This window comes from Eleginops maclovinus, chromosome 7 (assembly GCF_036324505.1).
Source record: "Eleginops maclovinus isolate JMC-PN-2008 ecotype Puerto Natales chromosome 7, JC_Emac_rtc_rv5, whole genome shotgun sequence".
Taxonomy (NCBI): Eukaryota; Metazoa; Chordata; class Actinopteri; order Perciformes; family Eleginopidae; genus Eleginops; species Eleginops maclovinus.
Genome location: NC_086355.1, coordinates 13,975,585 through 14,002,734, shown reverse-complemented (window position 1 = coordinate 14,002,734; position 27,150 = coordinate 13,975,585). Strand labels below are relative to the sequence as shown.

Below are 27,150 nucleotides of genomic sequence, written 5' to 3'. Positions count from 1 at the left end.
TTTATAAACAGGAGAACAGATGAAACATAATTTCTTTGGCAAAGTTGGCACAGGTGGACCTGAATGGACAACTCTTCAAATATGAATGGGGTACTGTTGTTTTCCATGTTTCTATTTCTCACTTTTATGTTATTTTTTTTAGCATCTGAATACAAGTATGTAAAAGGGTATATTTGGGGAAATATAACACAAGTCCTTTATTGTTATAGCGGAGTATTTTGATACTTCAAAAAAAATGTATTTCCTGCTTTGCAGTTAGACATTATTCTGTACCATTATTATATGTTATTGTAATTTTTTTTATTGAATAACCTTGCACTAATATCATATTGCAACCAAACTTATTTCAGACATCAATAGTCTCCTGCTGGTGGCATTAAACCAGTAGTTTTGAAGGAATAGAACATTTTACTTTGAAGAGCAACCAAACTCATTACACACATTATTAGAGTCCTCTTTTGGACTTCAACAAAAACTTTGGTCAAATATGACAGGTGAATATTTATTTTTGAAAAATTTAACATAGCTTCACTGCTTTAGTGCAAACAAAGTCATTTTGCACATTAGGGATTCTTGCTGTTTACACCAAAAGGTTTGGTTGAATATATGTAGTTTGTTGACGGTCCCTACAGTCTCTCCTCCGCAGACAGAAACCAATGAATGAACTCGCTTGGAGGACGGAGCTTATTGAACTGTTCTGATAGAAACTGCTCTGTAGCTCGTTGCCTACTGCTGTAAAGTCCTGTATCTTGCATTTTTAAAACGTTATATTCATGAGTTATTGATCCGTTCGAATCTGTCAATATCTTTCTAACTTTAACAAACTTTCAACCCCTTCCCTTCTCATTACTCCCCATCAGCCCTCTATTCTTTGATTGAATTAAAATGTCGAACGTTTTAATTAAAACGAGGCCTCAAATTACATCTCGTGCACACGAATTGGTAAAGGGTGGCCTCGTTTTATTTATTTTATTCTTTCTATGGCCACTCCCGGGCACCGCAAACAATGTGTTACATATTTTTTAATATATATTTAAGGTAGGGTGACCAGATTTGAGGTGGCGAAAAAGAGGACACTTGCGATTGTTGGGGGGGAAGTCTAAGTACAGTAGACTTCTGTGCAAAGCGCCATTAAATTTAAGTACACGCTTAATGGTCCCATGAAAAACTGTGAAAACCGGACGTTTTCATGAATTTATAAAACCCCCCCGGACGCTCCGGACAGGACATAAAAAGAGGACATGTCCGGGCAAAAAAAAGTGTCAGTGTTTATTTGTGATGTCAAAAAATAACAAAACCTTCACACCTACTTTTGATTATGTTGTGTTACTATAACTTTTTTTTTAAACAACTAAGGTGTACTAAAAAAAGAAACTAGCATTCTGCCAATGACATAGAAAACCTTATTAGTACCTGTGTGAAGCATGAAACAGGAGCAATGTGTCATTATGTATCTGTATGCTGATTGGTGGGCAATGGGTTTGAGGTGAAAAGATCAACACAACACAACGGAGGAGAGATTATACTATAGAAAACTAAAGTATGTGCAGGGGAGCTTGTGATATTTTATTGTCTGTGTAGCAGCAGTTGTGTTCATAATATTAATATGAAGAGAAGTTTGTCCTGCTATGTAATGCAACATATTTTGAATTTCTTACAGCAGTCTTGCCAGGAAGGATGAGTTCCAAGACGAAGAAAAAAAGTCGGTGAGTTGCAGCTGTCTCTTTATTATTATATTTTTGTTGTTGTTGGTTGAGCCACTTATTAAGGAACATGCCATTTTGATCAGAATATGCACTTTCCATAGCAGCCATTTTGTCATTCAGGGTTAAAGTGGGTGTAATTGATTTAATTAATTATGGTCCCGTTCTAGTGAGCCAGCATACAAAATACTAGGGCCCTGGCATGTCTTAATGGAACCGTCAAAAATATCTGCTGGTTGAACTTGTTTCAAATTCCAGGTCTTCATATACCTTGTTGATGATGACTCACCCTGCAGGGATTTTAACTTTGTTCATCACATCTTCATAATTGTTTTAGAACGTCCTTCGGGGCTACAGCACCGCCCTTCATTGACTACCTACAAGATATTCTACGACGATATCCAGATGGTGGACAAATTTTGAAGGTGAGTTAAATGTTCTAATTTTACCAAACAGTATGTACTAACAAATTATAAAGGGGTATTATACCTCCCTATCAGGTTCAACAAAACCATCAGACAGGTGAGGGAATGCCGACTCAAGTGCGGTTTGTACACACCCGTGAGAGGAGGCCTGTTCATTACGCAAATTAAACGTCCCCTATCATGCAAAATGCACTTGTTGATGTCTTTTACAAATAAGTATGTGTCCCGGTGTGTAAGGACACTCACAAAGTGTCAGAAAATACAACCCTATCTCTTTTCCTCCTTACCCACATCTCTAAAATCGAGCTGATCCAGATTTGCTTCGGTTATGACGTCATATCGGAAATGTGGGCTGGCTTTAAACCAACGTCCCACCCACGTGACATGTCCCAACCTATAGTCCCCCATCAGAGGCGGCTGGCCCATAGGGGGCACTGGGGCTCTGCCCCACCAGCTGTTGAGGGGAAAAAATATTTTTTGCATATTTTTTTTTAAATCAATGTCAGTTTTACTTAATAGTGTGTGTGCCTACATGCAATTTAAATCATTCAAACAACATTTCCACCAACTAACACTCATTAAACAGTGAATTTCCACTGACAGACAGTGTATCATTCTCTCATGGGGCGATCGGCAAAGTGCCCCTGACCGGCAGCTAAACAGCCAATCCGGTTATGGTTGCTAGGGGGAAATTATGAATAATTGGCCTATTAACGTCGCCAAATTTAACGCCGGTGGGGCGCTGGAAATTTAGCCCCAACTGCTACGTAAAATGCGTGAAGGTTTAGGATTGCTGTAGCTACATAAGGAGCCAGCAATAGTTTTTTTTCGTAGTGCGACTCCCAGACTCTGTCCTACGCTACGTGGGGAAAAAATACGCGCGACGACGAAGAGAGAGGATGGCGATGTAATATGTAATAATATTATAGTATGTAATTGTAATATAGTTGTGGAGAATGCTTTGTTGTTTCTCTCAGGCTGTGACATGCAATGACAACTGTATGGCACTGATGCTGTTTTCTCCAAGTAAATGCATTTTTCCTTGAGAGAGGGTATTAAAATAATCTGTTTATGTAAAATTTTTTGAAAATAACTTGGTTCTAAATTCTTTGTATATGTTACATTTTAATAGGAAAGTTCTGTTTCATTCTCTCTTCTCAACCCACACTCACTCATTCACTCACTCACTGTTGATTTGTATAGATTCAGCTGAAATCATACCCTTGTTGTTAATTTATACCTTGATTGTATTGTATAGTATTTGATAGCATAAAGTCTAATATAGCTGTAAATTGTTACTTTTTCTGTGAAGCTGGAAACTGTGAAATTAAATTATTATTGTGGAACTGTAGTCATTTTCCGACTGTTCATTTGAATGCTTATGCTAGATTAGGCAGGGAAATCTGTTGGCACACTAGCCCCACCAAGATTTTTTTTCACCAGCCGCCACTGTCCCCCATATACCATCGCAGGCTCAATCCCCTCCTGCAGCTCCTCTGTGTCTCTGTGTATTCAGCTGCATGGCATGCATGCAAAGGGGCGTGGCCAGCTTCAGCTCAAATTTAAAGCGACAGTCACAGAATCAACACTTCAGGAACAGGGCTGAATACAGGCATGATACAATGGGTGATCTGTTTGGTATTTCGAGCAAAACACTTCACAGACATCTTTTGTATGGATATAACCCTACAATATATTGTTCAAATATAGCATAATAGGAGACCTTTAAGTGAAACACATGTAAATGTGGAATAATGGTGTGCAGGGGCGTTTACTTTTCTCTTGTGTAGCTCCGATTTGAAACTTTGCATGCTCTTTTAATGGTAATTGCTTTTAATTTATTTGTCTACAGGAGCTGATTCAGAATGCAGATGATGCTAAAGCCACAGAGGTGATTTTCGTACACGATGACAGAAGTTATGGGACTGAAAGCCTGTGGACTGATGAATTGGGAAAATACCAAGGTATGTGGGATGTTTATAAAAAAGCCATTCTCTATAATGGTTATCAACATCAGTTTCATACATTTAAACAAAATATTTATATCTGAACATAAATGTGGAGTAAATAGGAGCTAGCTTAATGACATGAGTCAGTGTTTAGGCTTCTTAAGCTTTGCTTGTTTTCATGTGGGTCAATTCCTCTTTATTGTCAATATCAGGCTTCTCTCCCTTCCAGTGACCCTATCTAAGGACACAATCACTTGATAAGATGGCATTTGGGTCTAAAATGCTATATCGTTAATTTATTTTATCAGTAAAGGAAGTCTCTGCATTGTATGTTGCCTGTAACATACAGTAAACCACATTAAACACCACAAAATGACTATATTACTGAAATCAATCAAAGGTTCTCATTTGAAATTCAGAATATTGTTCAAGCAGAAAACACATGTTTACAACCTCACCCTTTCTTATATGTCCAGCCCATTTAATATATGCATGGATAGGATCCAAAACAAGCTATTACAGAGAGAAAAACATTAATGAACTTGCACAAATGCTCTGATCTAATGTTTAAAGCACTTTTCATACAATCTCATTTGTTTATTTTTTTCTTCAAAGGTCCTGCCCTCTATGCATACAACAATGCAGCATTCACTGATGAGGACTGGCAGGGAATTCAGATGGCAGGGAGGAGTGTCAAGCGCAATGACCCAAACAAAGTTGGGAGGTTTGGAATCGGCTTCAACTCTGTTTACCACATAACAGGTAAAACTACATACAGATACACATGTAAACCTACATGTCTTAGTTTAAGTTTTAGTACTTAGACAAATGCAGAGTTAATTAATATGGTAATGTTGATCCACTTTATTCACAGATGTGCCAAGTATATTCAGTTCAGAGCACCTTGGCATGATGGACCCCCAGGAGAAAATATTTGGAGAAAGAGATAGCGGTTTTTTGTGGTCTTTGGATGATGCAGAACACCAGGAAGCTCTAATAGAGATGCATGACCAGTTCCAACCCTTTCGAGATATAGTTTCACTTGTCAGCAGAAAGGAATGGTCAAAAGTCATCAATGAGGATCAACACTTTGACGGGACAATTTTCAGGTTCCCTTTGCGCAAAGAGGCATCAGATATTTCAGATAATCTCTATGACTCTGACAGGGTGGTTGAGCTTTTTGATAGCTTCATTGCGGATGCAGATTTAAGCCTCCTGTTCCTGAAAAATGTGACCTCGGTTTCCTTGAAACATATCGACATGCATGGCACCGTTAAAATCAGACTTGAAGTGAAATCTTCAATCCACACGGATGTCGTTCTGGAGTCAGAAGACAACTCAATCATCGAGAGTTCAACACGATTCAAAGTGATAACCCTCAACTCAGAAGACCACAAAGAAGATCACAAAGACACAAAATGGCTTTTAACAACCTGTATCATGAAAGAAGGAAATGTAGAACATCTTGATTCACTTGCGAAAAAGTTGAGCTTTTTCCCTCAAGTTGACTTAGCATTCCCTTGTGGTGAGAAGAGAGACTGTAGTGAGAGCAGATTGAGCTGCTTTCTCCCCCTACCAAACAATGAATCCAATAAGACCGGACTCCCAGTTTATATCAATGCATGCTTTGGCCTCACAGACAACAGAAGACAAATCAAGTGGCAAGAGGAAGACCAGCAACATGACGAACATGCTGTGTGGAATGAATTGCTGATGAACAAGGTGCTACCACAGGCATACATCATGATCATTCAAGATGCTATCAACCTTGCACAACAAGATAATCTGCCTGTCTCTTCAGTGTACGATCTGTGGCCAGATATTGCCCAGGTAAAGCACAAACACAAATGGTATGCCGTTGCTCTGGATGTTCTTGATCACTTATTCAGGCAGAATGTGGCTGTCCTCTCTCTTGCAAAAGAGGAAAGAGAGTTTATCACTCCATCAGAAGCTGTGTTCCCCTGTAATGGTCCAACAAGCGGTGACATATTGGCCGCAATTAAAAGGACTTTGGTTTCCTGCGGAGAAAATCTTGTCACTTTACCAGGTAGTGTTGCAAGAGCTATAGATGAGGCCTATCCACACCGAGACACCCTAAAATATGTGACTCCAGCTTTCACAAGGGGCTCACTCCGCAAGTTTGACGTGCACACCATCTCTGAACATGACAAACTCTGCCTTTTGGAGTTCATTTTAAGTGATGGAAAATACAGAGAGCTGGAAGGACTTCAGCTGCTTCCACTCAATGATGGCTCTTTCAGATCATTCACAGACAGAGAGGAGGACACTGCTTTGATTGACAGCAATACATTTCCAAGGTAGGTCTATTTTCTTTTTAGCTGTTTTTTAAACTTTTTTTTACCACAAATTTAAACAAATTACATCCGTACTAAGTTTAAATATTGGCAGTTGTTCCCCAAATCCAATCCTAGAATAATAAGAACTGATTGGTAAACACTTGTTTCAGTAGATTGTTTTAAAAAATACAATTGTAGTTTATGGAAAATATATTTAATGCATCTCAACCTAAATGATATGCAAATGTCTTTGTTTTTGTTACATGCCGAATCAACAAATGTATCCTTCGTTCAGAGTCTTGCTACCATTCTGCAAACACCTCTTCATCCCAGCTGATCTCCGTCCAGCCTGCAGTGCCCACCTGAAAGAACTGGCCAGAACAAGTAAGAAAATCTATTTTATATAATAGTGATTAAAATTCATTACATCTGTCATATGTATGTTTTCACACAACATTAACATTAATGAATGTATTTTTTGAAAACACATTTTCCAGATCTTTTCAAGGTCATCAACCTTGACGCAGAAAAGGTGGCTGAATATACAAAGAAGTTTTTGCCACAGGACTGGAAGCAGATGAGCAAGGGGCATGTTAACTGGGATGTGAGCAGCAATCAACAACCTCCTTTAGAGTGGCTCCAAGAGTTCTGGGCATTTCTCAACACTCACTTCAAAGAGTTAAGTAAGTTCATTGGAATGCCATTGATACCAGTCAGTCCCCTGTCAGTCAGTCAGCTAGTATCACTAGCTAGACTAGAGCAGAACACAACCCTCATTTTTCAGAAAAAAAAGCAGATGAACTTGCCAGAAAAAATAACTCAGTTGCTAAACAAACTTGGCAGCACAGTGGTAAGAGAAAATGACTGGCTCAAACATGAAGACCTTGACTCATATGTGCTGTGCCCATCTCCAAAGAGTGTCATGAAAGTATTGGGGAACCTAGATTCTCAGAATCTCATCACAGATCTCAAAACTGCCTCTCAAGGTGAACGAGAAGAACTGAGGGATTATCTCTCTCGTCTTGATTGTCTCTCAGTCACAGAGATAGGCTTACTCTCAAAGTTGCCTCTGTTTCAAACCATGAAAGGATCATGTGTTGCAGCTCAATCAAAACAGGCTGTGCTTCAAATGTCTGGTCTAACAGTGCCAACAGATCTCCCTATGCCTGATTCAGTTGTGCGGTGTGCAACTGAGGCTGATCGCAGACTGTTACAGCTGCTCAAAGTTAAACTTTTGGACACTGCTGAAGCAGCTCATCTCCTTATTGACTGTATTGAGACAAAGGCTTGCAGAAGAGAAGACATTGAGAAAATCATGACTTGGATTTTACAGCATGGAGCAATCCTTTTCTCTCAAAATCAGACCTTGAAAAGCAGATGTAAGGACTTGAGCTTCATTGAAGTGAATGGAGAGCTGAAAAAACCCTCAGCCTTTTTTGATCCAAGAATTCAAACCTTTAAAGTCATTTTCGAGCCAGATTTCTTCCCTCCACCTCTTTACACTGGCACACCCCAGATGCTTCAAAGCCTAACAGACCTTGGATTACTAACTAAAGAAGTAGACGTGTCACCGGAGCACTTGTTGCATGCTGTCACACTGATTGAAAAAGTGCGTGTTTACTCTCAAACTGACGCTCTCAATAGGGCTCAGGTGCTCTTGAAGATGTTGGATACTAATGATCTACAGTTTTCTCCTGAGCAGCTTCATCGCATCAAAATGCTCAAATGGATCCCATGTACTAAGCCTGGTAATGATGAAACGTACGGCAATGACAAATCTCAGAGAAGTTCATTCTTCTGCCCAGATGAAATAAGACATTCTGTGTATGAGGACATTGTTGAGCATGTAATGCCTCTGGTGGGTACTTTCAGTGAGAGAGTTAGCAGCCAACTTGGTCTCAAACGCATACCCCCACCTGAAAAAGTGATAGAGAATTTGCGTGCTTTGACATCAAAAGCACAGAAAATGACTGATCCTGACACAAATGTGGATTTTAAAAGGAAGCTGCATAGCATTTACAAACACATGCAAGACCACATATCTGATTTTTCAACAAAGATGAAAAAGGATACACACTGGCTGTGGAGTCACGACCAGTTTGTATCACCACAGGATCTGGTTCTAGACTACCCACGCAATCTTGATCTGAGTTCTTACATTAGGAAGGTGCCAAAAGAATTTCTGCCATACAAGAAGTTGCTTCAGGAGTTTGGACTAAAAACATTGCTTTCAGATCAAGAAATTGTTGGCATTCTCCATTCTATCCAGAAAACCATTGAAGAAACCCAACAGCCGTTTGCAAGTTCCTCTGAGGTAAAAGTGTCAATAGAGATTCTTAAGTGGCTGTGGAAAGAGAAGAAGACGGTTCAGGATGATATCCCGGTGCCAGTTCTCATTCAGGGTGAACAGCATACCCTTAAACCACTGTCAACAGCAGTCTTCTGTGATGTGAGCAAAAATGGGTTGAAAGAGCTTAAGTACAGCCAGGAGGAAGTTCATGTTGTACATGAAGATATCACAAAAGCAGCTGCTGAATGGTTGAACATCCGATTTCTCAGTACCTACATTCTCGATCCAGAGTTAGTGGGAATAGAACAGTATGGACAATCTGAACCGATAACAACGAGGATTAAGAACATCCTTAAGGAGTATGATGAAGAAAGTGACATCTTCAAAGAGATCATTCAAAATGCAGAGGATGCTGGGGCGGAAGCCTGCAAGTTCTTGATGGATTTACGAGTGCACAAAGACTCCCCTGAAAGTCTCATTGACCCTGACATGGCCCTTTGTCAGGGACCTTGCCTTTGGGCATTTAATAATGAGCAATTCTCAGCTGAGGATTGGAAAAATATTGTCAGAGTTGGCTCTGCCTCAAAAGAAAACAAAGTGGAAAAAATTGGAAAGTTTGGACTTGGATTTAATACTGTGTATCATGTAACGGATGTTCCTTCTATCCTGAGTGGCAAAAGTCTTCTCATACTTGATCCAAATGTAACCCACCTCACGAAACACATCAAACATAAAACAAATCCAGGAATCAAGCTGGATCTCTCAAAGCAACATCTTTTCTATTGCTTTCCTGGTCAGTTTGGACCATATGAACGCATTTTTGATTGCAATTTCAGAAGCCAAAGTCCCCCTGAACCATATCCAGGTACTCTGATCAAACTACCTTTTCGAACTCAAAAAGAGGCTAACACGTCAGAAATAAGTGAAAAAGTGTTTAACAAACAACAAATCATCACTTTACAACAGCACTTTACAAACAATTCACAAACGCACCTGCTGTTTTTAAAGAACATCAATATGTTATCTTTACAAAGTATCTCAAACAATGCATCAACCCCGCCAAGAGACAACGAAATAATAACAGACCTAAATGTCTCCAAAACCACTGTGAGTACAATGGGGATTCCTGATGAACCAAATGTGTCCAAGCAGCATCAAGCTGAGAAAGCATTAATGAAGCTCGATGGGAAATGCAAAGAGGTCATTGACTGCTGCACAGTCAACATTGTCCAAATAATTAGTCAGCAATCTGGTAAAACTGAAGTCCAGTCCTGGCTCCTTTACCAATGCTTTGGGACACATAAGTGTTTGCAAATGGCCCTTGAAGAAAACAAGCAAGCCAAGTTCTCTTTGCCCATCGGGGGGATTGCTGTGCCTTTGCAAACAAATCCAGGAACTGGGAAGCTGGCCCCACTACAAACCGATCTTGTAGGACAGGCATTTTGCTTTCTTCCTCTGTCCATTCACACTGGTCTTCCAGTCAATGTAAATGGAACATTTGCTGTGACAAGCAACCGAAAAGGTCTGTGGGAGAGTGGCTTGAAGGATAAGTGGAACAAAGCCCTTCTTCAGGATCCTGTAGTGACAGCATATATTACTACACTTTTGGCACTAAAGAAAATGTCTGAAAACAAGCAACTGGAAAGATATTGCTATCATACCTTTTGGCCTGACAGCGAGAAAGTGAGTGACACTTTCAAGCCTTTGGTTGAGGCATTTTACTCTGCCATAGCTCAGCAATCCATTGGCCCAGAGCTCTTTAGTGATGGGGAATATTGGTGCTCAATGAACAGTGCCATATTTCTGCATGAGAGTATCGAAGAGGATAAAGACGTGAGTGAACTTGCAGTGCAAGTGTGCAAAACACATGTCAAAGCACCCAACCATGTTGTTTCTCTTCCACTATGGTTGAGAAATAGCTTCAAACGGTCTGGCCTAGAGGAGGCTTTACAGAATAGAACATGGAACTGGGACAAGTTTTACCAAGAGGCTGTGTTCAACAACCTTGACACCATGGACCCTAAGAGCAGAGATACTCTTGTGCTGCATGCGATCGACCTTAATATCAAAGAAGTTGACAAACTTCTGGTATGCTATCCATGCATCCCCACAATAGCCGGACAGCTCCAGCATATCAGGAAACTTGTGAATCCATCAGGCAAAGTGGCCTGTCTCTTTGAACCAGAAGAAGGACGCTTACTCGGTGGTACCAAAAAAGACTTTTACTCCCCCAAAAGGATTAAACGCTTGTTGGAACTTGGAATGGCAAATGATCAACTCCCATTGGAAGAAATCACAGAGAAAGCATGCACAATCCCCAGGACCTGGAGGAATGACAAAAAGAAAGCATTGGGTCATTTAAATTGCCTGTTTGAACTAATGAAGAATCACATGAGTGATAAAGACTCACTCCACTGGGAAACACTGAGGATGACTGCATTTCTCCCAGCATTTCAGCCCGGTGATACAAAAATGAAAAGAAATGTCACATTCAAAAGGCCCACAGATATTTTTGGCGAAAAATGCTCCCCACTTGTTAACATGACACAGCACGTGCTGGATCATACCAATCTGAACATATGCAACACTGATCCACTCCTGCAAGTTTTAGGAGTTAAAGTCAATCCAGGGCCTGACAAAGTGCTTCAACAGCTGAAAGAAGCATGTGAGCAATCTCAATATATAGATACATCCATGCTTCACAACATAGCTTATGAATGCTATAAGTTTCTTGATCGGTGGCTCAGTGATTCTGGGGATACCAATTCCATTTCACAGAGTGCAAATTCATTCCCGTTCATTCTTGTTGGCAGTACATTTATAAATGTAAACTGTATTGCAGAAAGTGGGCAATTTGAAGCAAAACCCTATCTCTATGTACTTCCAACTGCCTTTAATGGTTTCAGGAGGCTCTGGGAAAATGTAGGAGTTGAACAATCATTTACAGCCAGTCAGTTTCTAACTGTGCTGCGGGAAATACACTCTCAACATGGCAACAAGACCCTGCCAAAGGCAGACCTTTTGATTTGTCTCACAATTCTCAGAGGAATATATGAGGCCAAAGATGAAACAACCAACTGTCTGATACCCAATGAGCATGGCGTTCTACAACCTGCAAGTGAGATGTTTTACAATGACAGCCCATGGATGGCAGTCGATCCAGGCGTTACATTATGTCACAAGGATATCCAACGTGCAATGGCTTGTCACTTTGGAATCACTTCTACAAGGCATCATACCCTGCTAAACTGTACAGCTGAGAACATTTCACCATTTGCTTTTCATTTTGAACAGCAGGAACCACTAACTGTTCGCATTAAAAACATAATTTCAGCCTATCCAGCCAAGAAAGATATCCTTAAAGAGCTTATCCAAAATGCTGATGATGCAGAGGCAACAGAAATTCACTTTGTTTGGGACAAACGACAGCATGGCACAGAAAAAACATTTGGAAAAAAATGGAACAAACTGCAGGGTCCAGCACTGTGTGTTTTCAACAACAAAGTGTTTTCTGATGCTGACCTGGAAGGCATTCAACAGCTGGGAGAAGGAGGAAAGCGCAACTCTCCAGGGAAGACAGGAAAATACGGATTAGGATTCAACTCTGTTTACCATCTGACTGACTGCCCCTCAATCGTCACTGGAGATGAACTACTCTGCATTTCTGATCCCAATCAAAAATTCATTGAAAGTCATTCAGACAAACCACTAAATGGCACTGGCTATAAACTAGCTGACACTTTTAAGAACATGTACATAGATGTCTACAAATCCTTTCTTCCAGACAAATTTCCCCTTAAAGATGGCACCATGTTCAGATTACCCTTAAGGATCGGTACCATGGCAAACAGCTCTAAAATATCACAGCAGGGAGTCACATACAATGACATGAAGGAACTGTGCTCTGCACTCTCTAAAGATCCCGAAGGACTGATTCTATTTCTGAAAAACATCTGCAAAATAGAGGTCCATGAAATCAATGAACATTCAGGGGAACTCAAAACAATCTTTATGGTTGAAAAAAGCCTACCACAAGAAAGCAGAGGAAGTAAAGATGCTTTTGAAAAGCTGCAACAAAATGCGATGCAATCTGACATACAGGTAACACCAGACAAGGCCATTTACAAAGCATTCATTTCAACTTCGGATAAAAGACAAAGTGAATGGATCATTGCTGAACAGTTTGGGACATTCAAGAACAGTGGCAAACGGGACATAACACTTCCAGAAAAACTTCCTCAAGCAGCAATAGCGGCTTGTTTGAACTCAAAGTGTTCTGTTGAAGCCCCATCTCTCAAAAAAGGTTTCATTGGAGAAGCCTTTTGTTCACTTCCTTTGCCAGGAAAAACTGGATTGCCAGTGCATGTCAATGCAAACTTTGAGGTAGATTCTGCCAGAAGAAACCTTTGGAAAGAAGATGGGCAAAGTCTAAAATTTAACTGGAATGAATCTTTGAAGCAGAATGTCATTGCTCCACTTTATGCTGATCTCCTTCAGTACATGTGCCACCTCTTGGCAAAAAAGAAAATCACTCCTGCAAGTCTAGAGTCAATGTACTTACCTTTTTGGCCAACTGTGTCCCAACACGTTGGCCAGGATTGGCATGAAATGATACATGAGGTCTACAGATCAATCAAAGAAAAAGGTCTTGATGTGATTCCAGTTTTGAGGAGTTCAACACGCAAAATTGCAGGCCGTGAATTAAAGACATATTCTTTTGACTGGTGTAATGTCAGAGAAAATGAAATGACTAAGGCACCTTATCTAACACATTGGGAGACAAACAGGATAATGCCAATTTTGGAGGATCTTGGAATGACATTGGTACCTTCTTTCATGGAAAATGTTTGGGAAAGTTTCAGATCCGCAGGCATTGCAGTAAGAGATGTGAATCCTTCAAGTGTGCAGACTTTCCTGAGAGAAATAACCGTCAATGACCCCACCCAAACAGACAAGGATTTACCCCTGCCCATAACTGCCACCTTGATCAGAGATGGAGAAAGATGTTCTGAGCTCTTGAGTTTCTGCTTGAAAGAGTTTAAAAAGACAGCAAAAAACAACTCCATTACAATCAATGGACTACCACTTCTTCTCACAAGCGATAACGTTTTGAGAGTGTTTAACTCCAAATCTCCCAAGCTGATATCGAGATATGACAGTCTGTTCTTTGCCAACAAGGAACGGTTTGCAGACTTTCAGACAAACAAAGAGAACATTGATGCTCTACAAACTTTAAACCTTATCCAAAGTTTGACGGTTCCCTGTGCAGCAGAATATCTGAAGCCGTTAATTCAGACATGTCTTCAGAGCTGTAAAGTTGATCCACAAAGTGGTCTTCATGTCCCAGATGAGAGGATGTTGAAGTGGTTGAAATTACTTTGGAAGTTCTTAATGAGTGAAGTTAAACCTGCAACATCTAATGGTGGAAAACAAAGCCTGACAATAAGTGATGTGAGGCAGCTCTTCGGCGACTGCTGCATTTTACCTGTTGTGTGTCCAAGGTTGAAAAACAAACACTTCCTGAAAACAATGAAAGACATGCCAAGTGTGATTTTGTTGGCCTCAGAAAATGACTTATCAGGCATTCTATTTAAACTTGGTCTTATGAAGCTTGACAGTATATTCTTTACTGAGATACATGAACGTTCACTCCTATACCCTGAACTTGTGGATATGGGTGATACAAACTCTGTGTTGGAGCAGGTCTACAACATTGACCACTCACAGTTTTCTCTGCTTTCAAATGAGGAGTTCAAAGAGCTCCAGTTGGCCCTGCAGTCTGGGGTATCCAAGTCCAAAGACAAACAAGGATATCAAAGAAAGCTCAAATCCTTGCCAATATTTGAAACAATACATGATGAACGAGTAAGGATTGATGGACCTAAAGAGGTATTCATCCTCAACAGCACATATTCAAAGACATTTCCGGATTTGTTCTCCCTATCTGACAGCAACAGCATTTTTCTCAAAAACAGTCCTGCAAACAACAATCTAGCAGAAAAATTGAACGTCCAAACCATGACTGATTTGGACTATTTCATGAAGTTTATTCTGCCTGTTGTACACACACTCACTGAGATGCAGAAGCTTTACTGCTTCAAACTCTTACTGACACCAGAATTCATGGATTGTAAGTGTTGGGACACAATCATCTCATCAATGAAGTCAGTGAAATTGATTGCCAATTCTCAAGGCACATTGGAGAAGGCCTCATACTTTTTTGATGAGAGTGTTGAGCTGTACAAAAAATGTTTGCCCCAGGAGATGTTTGTGCCTGAGGGATTTTGGACCGAATTCTGTAAAGGGTGTCTTTCACTGGATAAACCAAAGAAGTTACTAAGAGATCTTGGAATGAAGCATGTTGTGTCAAAAGATGACATATTAAACTTTGCACACCAGTTAGAATCAGACGCAAAAGGAAATGGAAACCTTGATGACTTGAAACCAAAATCATCCGTAATATTCAGAGAAGCCTTGACAATACAGATTGAGAACAAGCATGAAAAGAAAATGTTTCTTGAGAGAATGGCTGACATCAAGTTCATTTTTCCTGTGAAAATTGGAAAAAAACTGCAAAACTATCACCAACCATTTGTGGCTGAGAGAACTGCTGTTAAAATCCGTGGATCTTTGATAGACAGTGACCCCAAGCATCAAGAACTGATTTGGTCTTCAATGCCAATTATACATCTTAAGGTTTATAAGTCACAGGATGTCATGAAAAGGATGAATAATGCTGGTGCTCATGAACAACCACCTCCAAACTGTGTCACCAGTAACATGAGAAACATCTGTCAGTCGCCCTGTAAAACTGAGAAGTTGATCAAAACCCGTGCAGAGGTTTTTCGAAGCACTTATGCATACCTGCAAGCACACACATTTGAAAGCAAACCATTGGCTGGTTTTCCTGTTGTTTTGGTTGAAAAAGACAAGGAACTCGCAAAGCCTGAGGATACTTGTTTTTCACTCCCTCACCACAACGAGTTCAGATCATATTTGCACAACATTTCTCCCAAGGATGTCATGTTTTCAACGTTCTTCAAGCAAATTGGTGTTAAGGACACACCTACAGCCGAGCAGTATTGTAATGTTCTGGCGGCAGTTTATGCTGACTCCTGTGATAAACCTAATCTTAACCCAAACCAGCAGAAAACTGTGAAACGTGCAGTTCAGCAGTTTTTCATGTTAATCAAAACTAAAAGAAAGCAGTCCCTTGTTGACAATTCAATGACTTTGTATCTTCCTGCAGTAGATGGTAAATTATACCCATCATGCAAACTCTACTACAATGATACAGTGTTTGAGATCAAAAGGTTGGAAGAAGCGCTGGATAATAAGTTTCTATTGCTTGAGAAACTTAGTGAGTGTCACTTAGGCGGTGACCTGTATGAGCATCAGCGGTTGCTGCAATTGCTTCCTCAGACTTTTAAGCCTAATATGCTGTCTCAAATCACTGAGGAGAAAGTACTGGAATCACACATGCAGCTCTGTGAGGTTGGTGCTGACTGTGAATTTAGTGGATGTTTTGAAAGACATTTGTCCTCAGAAGCATTTAAACATGGACTAATTTGTCTCATCAGAGACCAGTCCCAGGGGGAAATAACACAAGAGGATGCTAGTGCGATGTGCAAGAAGACCTTTGGCAGTATTCAGATTGTCTGCTGCAAAAAAATAACAACTGAGCTTTGGGTGAACAAACAGCCACTACACAAGACTGCCACTCAAACAGATGTTTTTGTCAAACAAGAGCAACAAGGTTGCATGTTTTACTTGAAACACAACAACGACATGTGTTATAGGGTGATAAGTGAGGTCAATATGACATTGACAACGGAGATTAATGCTCTTTTAGGTAACATATTGGAATCAAAACACCTTGGGGTCCTATCACACCTTCTCACGTGTGACAGTTTGCAAGATGTTCTGAAAACTCTGGCTAAGAAGGGGATCCGTGACAGTCCTGAAACTCAAAGCATTTTCTGCAATCCCCCAGCCCCTGGAACAGAAATCCCAGTGGAATGGCATGATTCCTTAGACATGAGCATCCTCAATAACTTTGAAGAGGGCGAATATGTTGGTTACAGCACCAACAACATGTATATCTATGCAGTTATTGTTGAAGAACTGCCTGGGCAGTCGGGACCATATTCACACAGATACAAAATAGATATTGGAGGAGACGAACCTATTGAAGTCAGTTGTCTTGACCTGTATCAGTTGAAACGACAAAAGAAACCAGAAAATAAAGGGTCGACTTCTGCTTCTACATCTGCTGATACTTCTTGCATGGATCTGGTGCCACTTGACGGAGCTATGCCACATTCTTCCAAACCATCAACTACAAGTTCCTCATCTACGAGATCCTCCCCAGCCTCTCTTGACGAAGCTAAATGGGAAATTGAGAAATATCTGAAAGAAATCTGGACTCTTCCTGAGGAGGAAAAGCATAAAGCCATCAAACGACTTTACCTAAGATGGCATCCTGACAAAAACCTTGACTGCATACCTCTTGCCACTGAGGCATTCAAATACCTGCGGAATAAAGTTGCTGAGTTCAGCAAAGGGAAAGGCCAATGCAAAAGTACAGGCTCATCTTATTCAAGCAGAAGACCAGATTTCAGTAACTACTATGACCAATGGGATCAAGAGGCCAGGCATCACAGAAATGGTCGAGACAGATTCTCCAGAAGCAACCGTACCTACAATTTTTGGACACATAATGAAAATGTCCCAAGGCCAAACAAAGAGGAGGCCCAACGCTGGAGTAGACAATCTCGCTGTGATCTCAAAGCAGCCTACAGAGACATTAATGAGGCGAGCACAGAGTGGTGTCTGTTCAAAGTCCACCAAGCTGTGGAAAAGTCTCTCACAGCTGCAAAATATAAAAAAGATGGTCAGCATCCCACCAGCAGCTCCATTTTATCCCTTGCAGCAGAAGTTTCCCTGTTCAACCTCAAACTGAGAGTTCTTCCTCAAATAGTGGGGAATCTGAAGGCGTTGGGAGTGGACAACAAAAAGACTCAGTATCCAAACTGCCATCCATTTCCCCATATTCCGAATGAACAGTTCAAATCAGAGAATGAGTTGTTGGCACTGGAGAGCGCATCTGAGCTTCTGCGTTTAGTCGAGGAATATGTAAATTAGGGATTCAAGACAAACTGTCATGTCATGTTAGCAGAGTCAATTTAGGTTTGTTTGACATGTAAAATGGTACCACCCATATTTCTCTATTAAGAAATCATTGCTCTGAAGAAACATAAATATGAAATATATCAGTCAAAATTCTGACAAAAAAAAATTGTTTGTTTTGTAATGGAAATGGAAATATGATATTTTAGTTTTTATTACTCACTGGGGACCTATAGGCCCTTTATGATTTTGTTATGGAAAGGAAGGAAGTTATATTTGTCAAAGTTATCGTTTATGACCACTTGGGATCACTTTAACTCTTTATTACTGTATTTTATTTTTTATTATTCTACGAATGTACAACTACTTAATGTGAAGACCAATTTATTTTTACTTTGAAATGTTGTCAACAGTTAAAACTACTGTCTTAGGTCCAATATAATATCTGTATGACTTTCTGAAAATGAAAATATGAAAGTATTTTTTTTGCTATGATATCATTTATACCTATGCGTTAGGTACAATACAACCTCTGGTTTACTTATATATTTTACTTTATTTTAAATACAAATATATTTTACTATCTTTACAAATTACCTTTTTGTTTGTTCAGCATTGTTAAAAACATTTACAATTACTAACTGTGACCACCAATGTAATATATGTATGACTTTGATATAAAAAAAAGTCAAGATATTTTTTCGCATTTGTAAACATTTACACTGAGGACCAAAATGATTACTGTATGGATTGTTCCTCACAGTTTTCAAAACACTGAGTTTCACTGAGTTATCAATAATTCAAAGAAACAATGGCATAACCAGAAATATTTATAAGATGTTATGTTCTGTTCTCATTTAGTACTACCTACTCAGGATCAATATAATCCATAAAAGTACAAATGTCACATCATTTAATTTCTTCACTATTGTATTTTTTGTTTGTCTTCAATAAAGGATTAAACAGTATGACTTTTTTTTTTTAAATATTAAATCTGTAGGAACACAAATGTTCAGTAATATGGCACCTTTAACAGTTGCTTCACTGTTGTAACAGCAGCCATTAAAAAGGGGTTAAACACGTTTTAAAAGCACACTTGGTAAACCTATGATGATGATTTAAATGTGGTGTAGGGGTAACTGATAATACCCCACATATACTACCCTCAGTGGTAACTTGTGCTCCTTGGCATCATTCATTATGTAACCCTTAAACATGGAGGTCATAATTGTGCTTATAACACGGCTTATTGCCAACAAAATTACATGATCATGTTAAAATATATTGAAAATGCATTTATCTTAAGAGCTTATTGTTTGGCTTTTAAGTTTTAAATATCATACAAATATTTTCCTTATCTCATAAGCCCTGCAGCTTGCATTGCTTGGAACGATCTAAGGACCCTGGAGGGACAAAGTTTGCTCTTCAATCTTTAAATCTCTGCTTCTCTGCCTTCAACTAAAGTCAATAGCATTGCGCCCTGCAAGCTATTTCCATCTATTCCTTTTTCATTCATTATTGTACTGCATAGGCTTTATATTTAATATATATTAGAACAGAGACATTTTTAACAGGAAAAATATACTACAATTGTTTAAAAGACAAAACTTCATTGTGTGATTTTATTTCTAACATTTCAGATTTTGAATAAGTCCACAATTGTCTCTTAATGCTTTTGATGGTTATTTTATTGGAAATATTCTGGTAAACGATTCCATTATTATTATTTGCCAAGTATTAAAGGTTTTTCATGGCTAAACATATTTATTTTTCAAACAAACTAAAAGACAGGTCCCACCTTGTCTCAGTATTAGTAAATGGAGTTGATGTCACAAAATTCTTAGCCCAGCCCACCGTCACCCTGGGCGACAGGGCTAATTATCTGGGATATTGAAGACACCTGTGTACTGTAGGCGTTGTTTTTCTCAGGAGGCTTACAGTGAGCTTAAATGTGTTCACTGCCACCTCCCATTGTAGTCTTTAGAAAACGTGGAATATTCTTCACTGGACAGGACGTCTGCAGGATCAGTTGCCAGTAAAAACAAGCGTTTCAAGTTAAAAGCACTTTTTTATTCATTAAGAAATCATGTTATGAAAATAATGACAACTAACCATATATCAGACAAATGTATCTTTCCATATGTTAACAACAACGGTTTGCTCTGGAGGACGTCACCAGAGCATCGCTGTCTTCTCCTTGTGCGAGGAGTGTGCTTGGTCTCCCACTTCCATACTATAAAAATGTTTACAAGGCTTTTCACGTCTCTTCTCAATGTCCTCACATGAGAACACGTTTCAAATCATTTTAGTTTGTGAGGGAGAAATTCACATATATACCAGATTCAGTCTTTGTGTTATGTGGTCATCTTCTCCATCTATTAATAATTTACATAAAACCTGTACATACTTACAGCAGGCTGGAGCCTGTTTCTGAGGGGACGTTCACATAGAGAAAAGAAGCAACATACAATGAAGTGAATCTTTACAACGTCAATGTGATAATGTGGGAGGTCAAGGTGTTATGAGCATATTAGACACTCGCCTTCATCAAGACATGCAACACACAAAAAAAAAATCCATTCTCATTCAACCCTATGGCACTCGAAATGTGGCTTTGACATTCTGCATCAAACCAATACCGGCTCCAATGTCTTCCAGTCTTTTGCTGTAAAACACACATTGAACACGACAGACATTTAAAAAACATTTATTGGATGTGTGTTTGTTATGGCTGATGCTACGATCAAGTATATCCATATTAGCCAGAAAGATGAAAGACTGTTGGTACAATAGGATTTACCATACCTTACTCCCCTCTGCATATTCCCCTCCCTATCATACAGCTGATAAACTTCACAAAATTAAGTTAAGCTGGGATAGGGAAAGAGTCTGAAAATTCACTTAAGGCTTCATTCATATTATTTGGCAAGTTGCTAATGGAAAGCAACGATTATATTCCTCGCCATCTCATGACTCTGAAGGATGGGCAGTTACTGTCTGCACCCATTCAGAGTCTTTCACGTCACTCATATTGCATTTTGTTTAGATAAAACAATAACTATATTACACTTTTTGATTTAGAAAAAGGAAAACATTGTCAAACCATGTATTATTTCTACACATCCTGTTACTGACACCACAAACTCAAAGGACTGATGCTGAAATGAATGAAACAATAACTGCAGCGTGCGTCTCAGTGGCTGCAACACTAACAACGTGATGTGAAATGAGCAGGAACACTAAAACCCGGGTAGACTTCTGGGGGGGCCGCTGTAGTTGAAGAGCTACTTCTGCTAGACGACGATGTACGTAAGACTTTTCTTTAAAAATCATACGACTGGCAATGGCACAGTCTATGGCACTAGTGTATGGCAAACACATGTAATAATCAAAACATAGAGACGGACAAAGTAGATTAAGTTAATGGAACTGTGTAGTGTTATACCTTGCTGCTATCATGTGTCCCGGGTTCATGGAGACGGACACTCTTTCAAACTCAAAATTATTTTCAACAAAACCAAAACGCTCTTTAAAACATTATTTGTCGAGGCGAGAAATTGCAGCGAGAAACTGACATGAGGTTTGTGTTGATCTCATTTCTCTTGGGATTTCTCTCCATTTTGCATCCACATTTCTTTCATGTTTCCCGTCGGCAAGCTGAAAGAGGAGCACGCTTTCTTTCAACAGAAGCCGCACTGACTCCCGTTGTGTGATGAGCCACGTGGAGGACGGACCCCTCCTGCAGCAGGGCCCTCACATGTTGTAAGCCACATATATGGGGTCCAGCTGATCGGCCAGGAATCCGTCTCTGAGGTGCATGCGTTGCTTCTCCCCTCTGGAGTTGATGGGGATGACGCCAGGGTCGACCACCACCACCACTCCCACGATGAGGTAGTGCTCCTCCAGGACAACGTTGGTGACCAGGGCCACCAGGTCCAAGGCCTCCTGCTCGGAGCCCTCCAGCTCCACAACCACCACGAGGAGGTTGGTCCAAGTGAACACCGCACTGGAAGGAAGGAAAGCAAGCAAGACAAAAAGAAAAATGGAAGGGGAAAAGAAGGAGAGCAAACAGGGAAAGAAAGAACAGGATAGGCAGATAAGAGAGGTCAGAATTCATCGTGCTAGTTTGTATTTTAGAGTATAAACTGCATATTGCATAATTTGATATGATCAGTGATGATGTAGTGATGTCTCACCACTCAGCTATGCTCTTGTGAGATCGGATTACGGAGGTCTCGATGTCGATTGGGTGATACCTCATACCCCTCAGCTCCAGAGTCTCATCCAGAGAGCCCACCACATAGAGGGCGTCATGGCGCTCTGAGACACACACACACACACACACACGGGTTAATACTTGCTAAATAAAAAAAATTCTTTAGTCTTCTGTGATGGAAAAAATCCTATCTAGTCCAGCTTACACAGAATGCAATGTTAGAGGTTTTAAAGCTCAACGATCACATTCATTTATTTTAGAACTCTGATGTACAAATATAAAGTATTTTTGTTGTATAGTTTTTTTGTCTGTTCTGAAAAAAGTACTCAAAGTTAAGCTCCTCTAATCAGCAAATGGTTCAACAGTACATTTTCTTGACTTGAGCCTTAAATGAATAAAACCTGAGAGCCCTTTCTCTCTTAAAGTGACATTAAAAGCTTAAAGATACCAAATTACATCAAACGATCTTCAGCTGACTCCTAACAAATAACTATAAATTCACTTAAATAACGTATTACTTACTAAAAAACAATACACAGACTGCATTTATGTATTTAACCTAAACGTATATTAATGTAACTTAATGATTCTCACCTCCACTGGCATCCGTCAGCTCGGTGCGCCGCAGGAAGCCGAGGTAGCCCGTCCTCGCCCAGACGGTCTGCGTGTCTCCGAAGCTGAGCTTGGTGTTGAAGTGGTCGGCATGCAGCGCCTCCTCACCGTACACTGTGTAGTATCCTGTGGCATTGTGAGGACTGCTCACCCAGACCTGTTACACACACACACACACACACACACACACACACACACACACACACACACACACACACACACACACACACACACACACACACACACGAAGAGCGGTTACACACATAATTGTACACATCTGTTGTGGAGGTCTGGCGGTGTCAGGACAGGCTATGAAGTGAGAGCATGGCTTTTCTTACTTCTTTTATTGTATTGGAAACTGTCTTTGGATCTGTCAATGCATTTCAGTACAAGATCCAGTTTAAATTAAATTAAATCCGACGATCCCAAATAGCACGATGACACATCGTTTTCATCGCGAGCCGATAACGTGCGTTGGAAATAGGGATGCGTAAAGTTCGAAAAGATGGGGACAGTGTCACCTTTTTCCAGGGACATTGCTTATCGTTTTCTGCACGTTTTATCGCCATATTCTCATCCACCATCTGTGTCGAGTGTAGGAATCAGGTTTATTAATCGGACACTCCGATTGAATGCCGTTACAGCCATTTGGAGACCACAATCCCAACAAATGTGGGCAACTTTCTGTGTTGATTGTTTTTTTCAATATTATCGCTAGCAGTTCTGTTTTAAGGAAATAAGTTAAGAATTCAAGCTGCCCTTTTAGATTTATTTCGGGGACAATATCCGCTATTATATAGAATATAAGTTTTTAATGAGTGACTTATAACATTACCTGAGGTTGTGCTGATTTCTGGGATGTGTAAAACTTAATTATACTGTAAAAAATGATCATTTACAAGGCAGAAAACAAAAATATACAAAAACGGATATTTTTTTGTTTTTGTAAAAGCCATTTTAATGAGAGTTCATGTTTGGGTTTTAAGCTGTCACAATTGGGTGTAATTGACTGCGTGTGCCACAGGTTGTCGCTGTCCGATTCCCTGTGGCACAGGTATTTAAGGTTTGTTTCTCGTATCTATAACCACAGTAAAGCGCTTCAGCCAAGTCATCCCGGGAGTTAACCCACCACATAGGAAGTATTAGTATTAGACTCCTACATATTTATTTATTTAAAAAGGACAGCAACCGTTAGTCTTCCTGCAGTCCAAATTCTTTCATCTAATCGCCCTGTCTTAAGTTTTCTTCATTCACTAAAAACTCTCTCCTTGAGAAACCTAGCGTGTGTTTTCTTGTTGTTTGACTTTTAAGAGATCAGTTCACTGCGGTAAGCCCACTCTAAGTGTAAGGCATGCTCAGGTGACCTTGTGACTTACCTCTCCTAGATGCGAGTCTCCCAAGGGTCCTTTAGTCTCTGTGTTGGCAATGATCACCTTCACTCCTGGAAGGATCTACATCAAGAGATGGAAACATCTCAAAGATTTAGAAAAAGAGCTAAAATATTTTGCAGCATACAGTTACCTGAAGTGTTTTAGTGCATGTTAGGAATCTGGTTTATTTAGAAATCATTTCAAAAACAATGAATTTTCTTTCCTGCATTGAATAGGAACACACATATATTTATATTTTTATAATAAATGTTTACATGTTGACGTACCTTCCCAGACTCCATCAGTGGCAGGCTGTGTGGCGATCCTCTCTCTACCAGGCGAACCCTTTAAGGAATAAAAAAATGAGCAATCTCTTTTTTATTATTCTATTCCACAAATGTGAAAAAAGCAAGAAAAACAGCCAAAACCAACCAGTTCAATATGGAATAATGTATTTACATGCTATAACAAAGTGTATGTGTTACACCACACATCAGACTTAACATGTCCACATCTCAAACTCCAGTTATTAAAGCTGCAGCGGCGCTCCATACCTGTCGTGTCGCAGCGCTCTCATGTCCACATACACAGTGGTGGGGTCGGGTCCGGCCGTGCCCTAGAGGAAAGCAGGCAGAGTGAGACAGGAGTGAATAATGTAACTCTAATAAGACATTATTGCTGTATGTAGCCTGAGTGGAGGGGAGGTGGAGGCTGCTTATGACACAACTGTTGACAAAGCAGGGGGGAGGGGGTTGCAGCCAGAAGCCAACCAGCCAGGCTACGACAGTTAGGAAGTTGGGAAAACTCAACCATGTATCCACACACTGCAAGTCATTTAAATTCACCTCCTCTTATGCAGCTTTGTTTTTTTGCAAATATAAGGTGTTTGTGAGAATATAACGTGCTACATTAGAAGTTTAAAAGTAGGTAAGTTGTTTATTTCTTTCAAATGTTTATCTTCTGTAACAGAAAAGGCCCTAAAATGTCTGAAGATTTCTAACTGAGCAACATCTGCTTTGGTTAAATGTCTATAGATCTGCCTTGCACCTCATTTTTCAGTACTGACTGTAGTTGTCAGATATTGATTCCTTCTGCTTAAAATGTTTAATTATTGCTGCTGCAAGATGAGTCACAATGCATTATGGGTTCCATCATTCCTTTGCCATTGTGTAGTTGCCCCCGAGGTCAAGGACAGACACAGACACAATGATCATCCATAAATCCTAAACCCGCAGACTGAGAAACCGAAAAACCCAAGAATGCATTTATATCTATTGTCAGACATTCTTTATATGAACCTGATCAATATGTTAGCTCTTCCAGTACAACTAAAGAGACAAAACTGTGCACAGTATTTGATAACGACGAGTTGCTTCAAAGTATTATATCAGCAATTTGAAACAAATCAGTTTCTTCAGTCACTAAATGTCTTCCCGACAAAAGGCACCAAAGCAATACAATATTCATTAAAATACATACAAAACTTTGAAATATTGGGTTTAGGATTTTCCTTTCACTGATTGAAAACTAAAATGAAATAATTCATAAATTCCCGTAATGCTGTGTGAATGGCGTTTGTAAATGGCTTTTATCAGGGCAGAGCATGCTGTGCACTCATGGTATAATGTAAGCACATTATCCTGCTCATAAAGCGATGGTTTGGTTTAGAACAGCTGGTAAGACTCTGTCAAAATGAATAGCAGGTCAAGTTAAACCGTAGCTCATCAGAAAAAAGAAAACCGAGGGAAAATGTTTTGAGGTTAAGCATCTTTAAAAACCATGCATGGGAAACAAACGCACACACAGCTGCAGACCAAAGAGCAAACAGCAACTCTTATCCTACAGTTACCTTCTCAGCCAGTTTCCCTAACCTGTTGGGCTGGCGGGACAGATACAGATATTTATAGATATATTTATATAAGTAGATACACATGCACACACACATCACAGGGATATGGAGAAACAAATAGAAAAGGACATCCAAGAGCTACAGGAGAAAAAAGACAATGACTAAAACATTGACAACCACAGACTCTGGACCTCTCTCTTCCTCCTACTTATCATCCTCCCCCGGCTGCTCACCTGCAAACAGATGGCCACATTCACCCTGCAGCCGAAGGTGGTGCTGACGGCGCGCGGCGAGAGCCCCAAGTCCTTGAAGATCTTAGAGAAGGACTGAGTGAGAGCGATGCGGGGTCTCTCCTCTGCTACCACCATGCACGTACGCACACAGGACAGGTTCACATTCCTCAACTGGAGAGGGGAGAAATACAAGATGGGTCAGTAAAATCAAAAGCGTATAAATAATGTAGTATTAATTGTGTAAAAAAAACACAAATGGGAGATTTTTTTCCATTCTCATTTTGGTATTAGGGTTAGGCAATATGTGTCTCTAGTATATTTCTGTAGCTTAGCAAGACGGTATATTGTCGAGTATTCAATCTATTATTTTTGAGATACTCTAGTGATATATCTCCTTTGTATTGTGAAATTGTAACTGCTTGACAACTCTGCTGCTGTGACAAAATAATTTCCCGATTTGGGATGAATAAACTGTCTATATATACCTTTTTTAATAGACAGCTTCTACTCAGATATGCTTTGTAAAAGTTTCCCAGTCAAAAGTGCTGCAGGCAACAGCACCACTGGGAGAGGGGATAAATAAAGAAACCCCTTCAAATTTGACACGACTCAACACCTGAAGAGACAAACTGACCCGCAGTGCTTCAGTCTGTGATCCCAGGCCCTTGGTGCACATCTCCATGACAGAATAGGAGCAGAAGGTGACCCGCACTTTGTACTGGCTGACTGCTCCAAGCCACAGAGACGCGTTGCTCTCCAGCTCCAGAGGAGGAACCAGGATCGACTGGTGGCCCGAGTACACGCTGAAACCAGAAACATAGGTGCAGGCAGAGAAGCTGAGTAAGGCGACAGAGATCAAAAAGGTATACTGTTATTTGATTGGAGCTGCTATTTTACCTGCACAGGCACCAGAGGGCGAAGCCCAAGCCGCAGTACGGGTCCAGACAGATGGCGATCTGCCGCGAAGGGTAGAGCTCACACTGCAGTTTGATTGAGCGACACAAGGCACTGGTGGCAGCGTGAGACATCTGGACGAGATGAGGTGACACAAAGAGACAGGAATGAAAAATGGAACGA

The 27,150-nt window shown here is 40.1% G+C and overlaps 2 protein-coding genes across 9 annotated transcripts in view; one reads left to right on the top strand and one right to left on the bottom strand.

Annotated features, from left to right (window-relative positions):
• Positions 1–40: 40 nt before the first annotated feature.
• sacs2 (sacsin molecular chaperone 2) lies at positions 41–18,761 on the top strand. 2 transcript variants are annotated; one of them, XM_063888426.1, is made up of 8 exons: positions 41–90; positions 1,661–1,706; positions 2,041–2,128; positions 3,981–4,092; positions 4,693–4,839; positions 4,952–6,395; positions 6,670–6,758; positions 6,872–18,761. In XM_063888426.1, the coding sequence occupies exons 2-8, from the start codon at positions 1,678–1,680 to the stop codon at positions 17,806–17,808; spliced, it is 12,846 nt and encodes a 4,281-aa protein (XP_063744496.1). In that variant the 5' UTR covers positions 41–90; positions 1,661–1,677; the 3' UTR covers positions 17,809–18,761. The 2 variants fall into 2 exon arrangements, with proteins under 2 accessions (XP_063744496.1, XP_063744497.1); XM_063888427.1 differs by having other exon boundaries at positions 61–90; positions 1,664–1,706.
• Positions 18,762–19,841: 1,080 nt separating this feature from the next.
• dip2a (disco-interacting protein 2 homolog A) overlaps positions 19,842–27,150 on the bottom strand; it is an 85,209-nt gene continuing 77,900 nt past the window's right edge. For 4 of the 7 annotated variants that reach the window (XM_063887262.1, XM_063887261.1, XM_063887264.1 and 1 more), the window contains 9 exons: positions 26,971–27,101; positions 26,708–26,876; positions 26,074–26,244; positions 24,546–24,607; positions 24,279–24,336; positions 23,998–24,072; positions 22,604–22,778; positions 21,990–22,113; positions 19,842–21,799 (listed from right to left, as the gene is read on the bottom strand). In XM_063887262.1, coding sequence (XP_063743332.1) covers positions 21,547–21,799; positions 21,990–22,113; positions 22,604–22,778; positions 23,998–24,072; positions 24,279–24,336; positions 24,546–24,607; positions 26,074–26,244; positions 26,708–26,876; positions 26,971–27,101 — 1,218 coding nt within the window. In that variant the 3' untranslated portion in view covers positions 19,842–21,546. Of the gene's footprint in view, positions 21,800–21,989; positions 22,114–22,603; positions 22,779–23,997; positions 24,073–24,278; positions 24,337–24,545; positions 24,608–25,840; positions 25,871–26,073; positions 26,245–26,707; positions 26,877–26,970; positions 27,102–27,150 lie in introns of all 7 variants that reach the window. The other 3 variants (XM_063887259.1, XM_063887260.1, XM_063887263.1) reach the window with 1 other exon arrangement.

Coding starts and splice junctions, on each gene's coding strand:
- sacs2 (XM_063888426.1), top strand. CDS start 1,678: ATGAGTTCCAAGACGAAGAAAAAAAGTCG. Junction 4,093..4,692: donor TGAATTGGGAAAATACCAAG/GTATGTGGGATG, acceptor TTTTCTTCAAAG/GTCCTGCCCTCTATGCATAC. Junction 6,396..6,669: donor GACAGCAATACATTTCCAAG/GTAGGTCTATTT, acceptor TCCTTCGTTCAG/AGTCTTGCTACCATTCTGCA.